The 10360-nt window shown below is 35.0% G+C and overlaps 1 protein-coding gene across 1 annotated transcript in view; it reads left to right on the top strand.

Annotated features, from left to right (window-relative positions):
* The window catches only part of CARS (cysteinyl-tRNA synthetase), a 33113-nt gene that overhangs the window by 4153 nt on the left and 18600 nt on the right, over positions 1–10360 (top strand). The window contains 8 exon segments of the mRNA XM_019474540.1: positions 2003–2094; positions 2949–3037; positions 3348–3444; positions 3910–4008; positions 4948–5097; positions 6333–6473; positions 7251–7339; positions 8469–8590. Coding sequence (XP_019330085.1) covers positions 2003–2094; positions 2949–3037; positions 3348–3444; positions 3910–4008; positions 4948–5097; positions 6333–6473; positions 7251–7339; positions 8469–8590 — 879 coding nt within the window.

Raw genomic sequence — 10360 nt, 5'->3', positions numbered from 1 at the left:
ACGTCATATGGTGTGGAATATCCCTTTGGTCAGTTGGGGTCAGCTGTCCCAGCTGTGTCCCCTCCCAACTTCTTGTGCACCCCCAGCCTACTCGCTGGTGGGGTGGTGTGAGAAGCAGGAAAGGCCTTGACTCTGTGTAAGCACTGCTCAGCAATAACGAAAACATCCCTGTGTTATCAGCCCTGTTTCCAGCACAATTGCAAAACATAGCCCCATACTAGCTACTATGAAGAAAATTAACTCTATCCCAACCAAAACCAGCACAAGTGTTCACTATGAAAATGACATGTGAATCTGCCACGCTTCTTAGACCTTGGATATTTTATCAGTGTTTTTTTAGGTATATCAGAGAGCTCGAGGGATGGATTAGAGCAAATGAACTTCAGTTTAACCAGGGGAAGGACTATAGCTGGCAGAGACGTATTTGAACAGACTAAACAGTATGCCTTTTACTTTGCCCTTGGTGTCCATGTAGTGGATATAGTGTGACACCTAACTCGTAAGCTGAGAACTTTAGGGTGCAGTATCTGGGTTTTTTCTTATGTTTAGTGTGGTTGTAAGTAAAGAAAGCTTTACAGATTTATCTTTTATTAGACTAACCCACATAGGCTTCCTTCCCTGAGGGAAACATTAGCCACAATTAAGCATGCCACCGTAATCTTTGTAAATCAAAGAGTAAACAAATCCATACCTTGGTATATGGTCTGTGTTATGGAAAGACTGCTCTTGAACTTGAGGTATTCTGTTCAGGAGTACCTCATACAATGAAATGTTAAGAATAAATGCATATTTCTGTGGATCCATAACATGGAGATTAAATGGAGTCCATTTGTGAGACAGTAGTATAGTTAATGTCTTTTTTTCTTATTTAGGCAGTTACTCAAAAAAGGAAGATAAGGAAGAGATTAAATTTTTTATACCATGAGTGTTTACATTACTTGAAGGTTTTCAGCCAAAATATTCATACGAAGATATCGGGGCAACAAAGTTAATGAAGAGCACCCTGAGACATAGGATCAGAAAGGCAATTTTGTTGTCAAAACAAATAGTTCCTGTAATATTAAAATGCATACCATGAGAATTCCTAAAGACAGTGCTTTATGTGTTAAGCTGGCAACCTTGCTGTATTTTTTAATTTTCTGGTTTGCTTTCATTCCTAGTTAATGCGATAATTAGTTTAACATCATTACAGCTGTAAGCAGCCCTGTGCATAGCAAACTGCAACTCTTCGACAGATGACATACTCATACTTCTGTCTGAAAAAAACATGAGTTTAACAGCTATGTTGCTTCTTAAAAATTTAAAAGAAATCGAATGCAAGAATATTGTCACTAATATTACCCTGGGTTTTATCTACCCTATTTAATGGCAAAATTTAGCCTCTTGCTGAATTGGAGCATGTTTGTGGTAAATGAGCGTGTTCAAAAATGCCTTGTGTACATAGCAACAATGTATGATAAAAAGCTGAGGTTCTTTCTAAACATTTCCGTCTCTACTCTCTCTCACTTTGAGTACACATGCTCTGTCAATATTGGCTCTAGAGACTAACCCTGGTCTCTGGAGATTTTTTGCAAATTCTGTATGAGATCTGTGATATGCTGTCACAGTAAAATCAGTGGTGTTGCAGAAAGCTCAGGACTGCCATAACACTTTATTAATAATTCATTAAATTTCAAAGCTCTCGTTAATGCTTTAACTGAATTGCATGCTCTTACTTTTATACCCTCTTCCTTCCTGTTACTTGGATCAAGATTTAATAGAAATGGCAAGCCAGAGAGTAGTAAATAAACTAGATTGAAATAATTTCCTGTGTTTTTAGTGGCTTTGTAGGAAGCTCTAACAAAAGTAGTTGGATTACTAGGATTGGAGCTGCTTTGTCTAATTGTATATGTTTTTTTTCTTTTGAAATAACTTAATGATGTGATAAGGAGAAAATGTTATACTGCAAATCTGTTTGTGGAAAGTGTCTTTTCAGTTCTCTTTAAACTACTTTTTCCCCTAGGTAAAGGCAAGCGTGTGCAGCCTCCCTGGTCTCCCCCTGAAGGGACAAAACATTCTAGGCTCTGCCTCTACAACAGCCTGACTCGCAATAAGGTGACTAAATGAAAGAAAAGTGAAGATTTCCATAGAAACACAAACAGAAAAGTCATCAAATGCTTGTTTCTTAGGTGTTTACCCTATCAGTAGACAGGTTTTCTGGGTTGTATTTTGTGGAATGTTAACAAGCACATGCCAGAGATGCTGTGTCAGTCAAGTGTGTTTGCTGGGCAAGTGTTATAATATACACAATAAATATACATATACTACAAGTGTGTGTATGTATGTGTATATCACATAATATATAGTTCCCAATTGCAAGTTATCATCATGCAAAATAGCCAGGGGTTCAACTGTAATACACATAAGTATAGGCAATGTGAACAGAATAAAATCACAGTTTCTTTCTTTAGATGTTGTCAGTGTAAAAAAAAAAAAAAAGTCTCACCAATTATATTATTGTAATATAAACTGGTAAAACTTCTTGTGGTCTTGTTTGAAGGTCCTTTGGGAAAGAGAGGAAATATTAAGAATACTAATGTTATATGGGATGTAGTATCCAAGTATATGTGAAATGATTATAGTCTGAAACCTTTTTCAATGCAAAAGAAAGCCTGATCTTCCCTTTTACAAATGCAGCTTGAATAATGCCCTGCCTAGTCCAAATCTTTGTAATCTGGTATCTTGATTGATAAGACTGCAGATAACATAAGTAGCCACACCCTGTTCTCTCTCTTACATGATAAAGCTAGTGGTGATCTTTTCTTATGGTAAAACTGGGAGTGGAATAACTATTCCTTTTTTGTAATTATAATCCATGTTTTCGTGTTCTAATCTCCAAATGTGATGTTACTGGCCTGAGATCATGTCTTCAATTTCTTCTGATCACTGTACCTTTCCTTTCAATTAAGGAAATATTTCAGCCTCAGAGTGGAAAAAAGGTCTTGTGGTATTGCTGTGGTCCAACAGTTTATGATGCTTCTCACATGGGACATGCCAGGTACTGCAGTTCCTTATTTTGATATAGGTAATAACAGTGCCTATTGGAAGCAAAAGATTAATAGAAAAAGGTACTTTGTTTAGATGAGTGTATTACTAGAAAATAGTCTCGTTAGACTCAATGCTTGAGATTTAAGATTAAAAGCATATTATAATATTATGTCATTGTGTGATTAAAAACTTGCTAGTAGATGAGGGAAAATTAAAACTGCTGTAAAATTATTGACTCTGAGATTAAAGTAGTTTGTGCATAGAATAGGAATAGACTTGAGGTGTTCACTAAAAACACCATCTATCTTTTATGGTTTTAGGTCATACATCTCATTTGATATCCTGAGAAGAATCTTGGGGGATTATTTTAAATATGACATTTTCTATTGTATGAATATTACAGATATTGATGATAAGGTAAGGTCTTTTTAAATTGCAATCTAAAATACTGTACTTCCAGCATGGAAGTCAGAGAGTCATATGTAATTGCCATTTGGTAAGCCAAGATAAATCTTACACTTACTAACTTAGGCATGCCTTTTGTACACAAAGTCATTGATTTTTCTCAGTTTTGTAGCATTCCTATGGTAGCAAACCCTGTATTCTTGTATATAAATGAGTGTTGTCATAAATAATGAAGACTAAGTATTTTACAAAGATAACTTATTTTATTTGCCTGTTTTTGAGATACCTAATTAACTCTGTTGAGGTAGCTGATTAACTATGTGTGGTGTGTTTAATTTGTATTACTGCATGTAATTCTTGTAGCTTGTTAAATTTGTAGGGATTCTGAAATGCCTTTGGTATGTAATAGATTTTTGTTTGCACTTTGTATAACTGTATGTTGCTTCACAAAAATATTTTCATGTTTCTGCTTTGTAGATCATCAGGAGAGCAAGACAAAATTACCTTTTTGAACAGTATAGAGAGAACAAGTCAGCACCAGATCAGCTACTTGAAGATGTTAAAACTGCCTCAGAGGTGGGTGTGGTATTTAATCCCTGCTAGTGTCTTAGGTTCTTACTCAATAATGTAGCAAAGCATCTAAAAAATGCCTCTGACTTTGCTACCTCCTTAAATTTTCTGCTTCTTTCAGTTATTCTATTGAAGAGATGTTGTCAGTGTAAGAAATGTTATTCACAAATTAGAAATGTTATTGGAACTGCACATCACTGATTTTCCATTGTTTTATCCCTGTAAAAGGCATGCATAATTTTTATCCAAAAAGCATTTGGATGTTTGTGTGTTAGAATTCAAACTTGAAAAATAACCCTTTAAAATAGTTTTTAAATGGTGGTATGTCCATAATCTTTTAAAGCTTGTGAGATTTCTCTTTTGTACCATTGATGGCCTTGAAAAGAGCAAAAAGTCTCCAAAGCTTTAGGAGTTTAATAAATTGTGTATGCTGGACTGAAGGTGGGGGAGGGTGATTCTCTGGTCATTTTTAGAACTACAGATCACAAAGAGATTATCAGTCTAATGAATTGAATACAGGCCTGGGAATAGGAGGCCTGGAAATTTTGCCCAACAATCATTGCCTGACACACTCTCTAAGCATAGCATTTAATCTCTCTCTGTTTCACATTACAGCTTCTCCTTTTCAGATTTGTGATAATCAACTGTGTAATTAAGGTGATCAACTGCATAGAAAATGAAAATTACTAAACAACAGTAATGGCAATGTTGTAATTTATAAAGTCTTTCTGAAAAACTGAATTCAGATGTGAACTAAATTCTTTTGACTTCACCTTTATTTCTGATGAGGAGTATGTTTCAGTAGTTTGATATCAAAGCTTTCTATGTGGCATAATGTATTATTCATCACTAGCAAGGTACTATATGGCTAAGATAATATATCGTGTATGGAACATAGCGCTACTCTACTGCAAGTTGCTTTCTACGTTTTTTTTTTAATTGTAGCTCTTTTCAGTTAAATTAAATGAGACAACAGACCCAGATAAAAAGCAAATGTTGGAAAGAATTCAAAATGCAGTGAAGTCTGCTTTTGACCCTCTACAAGAAGCTGTGCAAGCGAAACTCCCTGCAGAAGAGATCAACAGATGTCATGAGGTCAGTTTGAGCTCCTTTTTAAATTATATTTGGCTTATAATTGTTTGGGGTTTTAAAAATAATATTTAGCTCGTAGTAATTCCCTGAAACATTATAGAAGTTTTTATTCATAAAAAGAGGAATGGTGGGCCTGAGGACTTTTTAGTACTTTGCATTTAATATGGGAAACTTCATCCTTGAATTCAACTATATAGTTTTTGGATGCTGTTTTTATCAATGACTTTTTTTTTCCCCTCCCACTGTGATAATTACTCAGTTATTTTTACCTTTCCAGCTGCGATTTTTCTCTTGTATATATTTAGACTTTCTCTTTAACTTTTTTGTCTTGATGAATTAGTTTCAGTATAAATTACTGAACATGCATTTATGACATTCCAGTACTGGTGGCAGTTTTCTACACAAGTGTTTCCGTCTCTGATCAGAGAAGAAAATACAGCCCAAAAAATTACGCTTAGGATAATTTTTATCCAAAGACCATTACATTTAGTGACGATAATCCTGTTGACTTTACTGGGCTTTGGTACTGTCCCAGTAACCAAGTCAGTCAATATAACTACTGTCTTTTAGTAATTGGTTTCCACTTTCATCTTTTCTTGCTTTCAGATTATTTGTGATAATTACTGTAGGAAGCTAGGGTATGTGCTCCCTTCTTGAGAAGACTCTCTCTCTACATTATCTTTTAAAAAAAAAATAGTCCAGCTATTCTAATATCAAGTGCCTTTATAAAAGTGTATACTGACCTAACAATTTTAAAAACAACTATAATCTAAGCAATCACACCTTCTGGGCTATATCCTATAGTAAAAAAAAGTCATCTTTTAATATAAGACCGAAATGTATCCTTGCTGATGTTCAAATTAGTCTTTCAAACACTTTTTAGCAATGTGCACAGTCAGGCTTCTGTTAGGATTATCCGGTAGTAATGGGGGGAACAGGTGATGTGATATAACTGCAGGTCCCATCCGGTGTTTACAGCATAAATTCCACATGCCTATTTAAGTGATTGATATCAAAACAGATATCACTTATCAGTTTGTCTTCCATCCTCTTATTTGTTTCATCCATATTTATGAAGGGCAGTATGATAAAAATCTGACAGAAGCACGGATTACTCTGTATTCATAGCCAAGTGTCTTTTTCCTTAAGCAAACCTCTCTGTTCAGAATAAGATCTTTCTGCAGAGTTTAAACAGGTCAAGTCTTTGATCAGTTGCACTTACAATTATTGTTCTATAGATACTGTTGGAAGAAGCCAAAGATTTGCTGTCTGACTGGTTGGACACAAAATTTGGCAGTCAGGTGACTGACAATTCCATATTCTCTAAGCTCCCCAAATTCTGGGAAGGGGAATTTCACAAAGATATGGAAGCGCTCAATGTAAGTAAACAAACTGTTTTCTGTTCTAAAAGTTTATGTGCCATGCCTCATAATACCCAGAATGCAATTTAGCTCCTTAATAGCTTCCAAAACCCTCATATTTCAACCTTATTGATAAAGTATTTCCTTTAATGTGAATAGGTAGCTGTTAAATTACCACCTGTTCTGTTTCCATCCCAGCAATCTTAAACCCATTGTGCATGTTACCAGAGCCAGTTAACTGGTGACCAGGTTTGATGTGTGCACTCCATCCCTTCCCCTTGGTGTAACATGGGCTTATAATCATAAACTGATCCAGAAGTTTGAGATAGAGTCTGTTAGCTGCACAAGAGAGCCCTGCCAACCTCAGCATTTAGACTGACTATTTATCTGTCTTCAGCCACTAGGAAATTATGTGATGATAAAAATCAGTGTTACAGATGGATTTGTCTGTTACAGATGAAATGCTGTGTCATATGCAATGGTTCAAATCAGTGAAGGTTTATTTATTTACCTGCAAATCAGAGGGCCTGTTCTGTCAGAAGTGCAGTAAGTGGAAGAGCTGACATCTCCTGCAGTAACTTGTTGTTAATGTCGCCTTAAAGGCTGAGGAAAAAATGGCCACAGCACATTGTTTCAGAGCAGAAAGCTTGAAATAGGAATCTTAGATTCTACTGTCACTTGCTTTTGAGCCAATTTTTAACCAATGTATAATATATATATTTAGTGCATATTTGCATATGTATAAATACTTTTATATATAGATAAAAAGTAGAATTTTGTATTTTTTATATCTAGGTTTTACCTCCAGATGTTTTAACACGGGTTAGTGAGTATGTGCCAGAAATTGTGGATTTTGTGAAAAAGATTGTGGATAATGGTTATGGGTAAGTTTGCTACTGGATGCTTTTGTTGTGTGCTTATACTGTATCAGAACTAGAATGATTGCTTTCAGCACTTAACTGTGAACTGTTTTCTCTGTTTACATATGCAGTAGTAGTCTTTTCCAGAAGTAGTGTTTCATCAAATAAATAAACTTCAGGTTCCTTTGCAAAAGACCTGTTATTTCTCACCTGATGAAAACGTGCTATTCTATACTTCTTATGATGTCTTACAAAGAGAGAAGTTAGATTATTAAATTTATAGGGTGAAATCCTTGTTCATTAATCTAAATAGTCAAAATCCCATTCACTTGAACTGTGTTTGACTCCTGGCCTTCAGCAAGGGCTTTCAAAAATGGATGCCTGAGTAGATGGCTAGAAATCAGTTGTAAGTAACATAAATTAAAAATAAAAAGTAATCGTGAACTGTTTTTCTGCCATTGTCTAATATTGGTGAAAATCAAGCTAATACTCTAGAAGTTCCTAAGTATCATAATAGATTCCTGTCTGAAATTTTTCAGTTCTCTTTCTTTTAATAGCCTCAATTTTTCAACATGGATGTATTTTTATTGTGAAAAAAGCAAACCTGTGGTTCAGACTGCCTTGATTTCTCTTGCATGTTCTTCCTTTAAACCAAAAAGGGGGGGGGGGGGGACAGGTCAAAATTGTTTGCACTGAATTATCAGCATTCCTGGTGGTCCTGAAACTTACCTTTGTGTCAGAGTTTTTGTTATGGCAGTAGTGGGACAAAATTAGCAAAGCGAAGGAGGACAAGAAGGACTGTGAAACAAACATGATTCATTTTGTATTATTGCAAAATATTAAAAGGGACCAGAAGTATTGTAGATATTTCTTCTCTGGGGACTCTTATCTGATGTCTCACCTCTTAAGAGTTTAACAAAAGATAGTTGTTTTCCCTTTGATCAATTTTATTATGACTTTCAATGATTTGTCTGAAGTCTTTATGGTAAGGCCTTAAAACTTAGGCTCTCCTAAGTCATCTTTACAATACTGAGCAGTACCATAATGTATGTGGTTTCACTAGAGAACTTAAGCTTAAGACAGTGATTTTTGGGATAAAATTCAGTTAAGTCTTGGTAGAAAGTTAGCTAAATAATGATCTTAAACTTTTCAGGTATGTGTCCAATGGATCTGTATACTTTGATACTATGAAGTTTGATTCCAGTGAAAAACACTCCTATGCTAAGTTGGTTCCTGAAGCTGTAGGTGATCAAAAAGCTCTTCAAGAGGGTGAAGGTAAAAAGGGGAAATAACATTTGCTTAAGTTGCTGAAGAAACTGATGTGTTGATCTCTTCAACTGATTTCACTGATTGAATCAAAGTTACTGTCAGAGTTGAATGGTTTACCTGCTGCACTTCCTTTACCAACAGATTTCTTTTCCAAAGTTTTGTAGCTTGAGCCAGCACTTTCCTGAAAGTTTTTAATTGGAAAATACCAAGAAACTTTATTCATTCTAGGATGTTTTTGGGTTGGGGTTTGTTTGTTTGTTTTTGTCAGAATTGTGAATAGCTCAGTCATTTGACTATAGCCCAGTTATTTAGCTGTTCATCTGGTTCAAAGTAGGAGGAGCAAAGGGTCTTCCACATGCCAGGTGAAAGCTCTCCACATCAGGCTGTGGTTATTTCATGACAAATATTTGGGTTCCTCTTTCATACTGAGAATTCTTTTTACTTTGTAAACCTTGTTGTGTTGAACTAAATCCAAATACAGATTTTTTTTTTTTTTTTGAGTCGAGCCATAGCAGAGGAGTAGCTTAAAATGCTCAATAAACCAGACTCATTAATTATCTACTCCTAAGGCTGTACAGTTTCAGTAGCAAATCATCCACAAAGTCTATCAGAAGAATATTAAAAGGTTTTGATATAACACTAATACTAGGTGAAATTAGGGCACTCATACTAGGTGAAACTAGCAATATCTGAGAGATGCAGTTTAAAATGGATATGATTTTTTTTTTCTTCTTAATTCAAACCCTTATAGCTGAAATCTTCTATGTGAAATAAAAGGTGCTAGCTTAAACCACCATCTTTGTGGTAACACAAATGTATCATTTCCACCATGTAACCAGTCACTTTTGTTGAATTGTTGTGTCCTTTCACAAATAGGAACTGATGCTGAGTGATTAATGTAACTAACCAAGAGTATGCATACATCAAGTTATTGCTTGTCAGCTTAGCTGCTTTGACTCATTTGTGATGATTGTCCTTACCCTGACAGATAGTCATTTTGACTATTACAAGCAGCAGAAATGCTAAGCTTCAAAAGTTGCAATTAATGTAAATAAAAGCATAATACTTTTGTATTTAAAGTGCATAATGTTAGATATTCTAAACAATTGAGATTGCAGGTATCTCAGTCTGTACATCAAAATTAATTGACGTTTAACCTTGACAATTTTGTCTTTAATCTGTCTTGGATTCTTATATGGTAGGTGGTATTGTTATCCACTTTTAGTCTTGGACAGTACTGCAGAAATGGTAAATTCCCTGTGTTTTAAAGATGTTATAATGAGAGTACCTCCTAAATGATCATAAGGAGGTAACAGCACATAATGCGTAACACATCTGTGATGGTAACAAAACAGTAAACATAGTTATTGAACAACTGCCAGCCATTCTGTGCAGCAACTGAGATTAGGGGTGGAAGAAATATCCTATGATCATGTTGTGTGTGCAGATTAAGACAATCCTAGTCTTAATTCGGATGCTTCTAACTTTGGAGTGAATTGATTCTGCAGTCTTACTTGTCTATGAGTATAAGGTTTTTTGTTTCTATGTTTCTTTTTCTGTAACTGCAATATTGGAATTGTGCCTGCAGAGAGAATGTAGATGAATCTCATGACAAAACTTAGAAAGCAGTGCAGCTGATACTTGTCAGATTTCCTGTCAACCAAACATTAATCAAAACCCCAAAGGATTATCAAGGTTAATTATGAGAAATTTTGAGGGCTGAGTGATTTTTTTTCTTTTCTTTTTTATTTATTTATTTTTTTAATTTATTAGATT

The sequence above is a fragment of the Aptenodytes forsteri genome, unplaced genomic scaffold, assembly GCF_000699145.1.
Source record: "Aptenodytes forsteri isolate BGI_AS27 unplaced genomic scaffold, ASM69914v1 Scaffold8, whole genome shotgun sequence".
Classification (NCBI taxonomy): domain Eukaryota; kingdom Metazoa; phylum Chordata; class Aves; order Sphenisciformes; family Spheniscidae; genus Aptenodytes; species Aptenodytes forsteri.
This window is presented reverse-complemented; position numbering and strand designations above follow the sequence as displayed.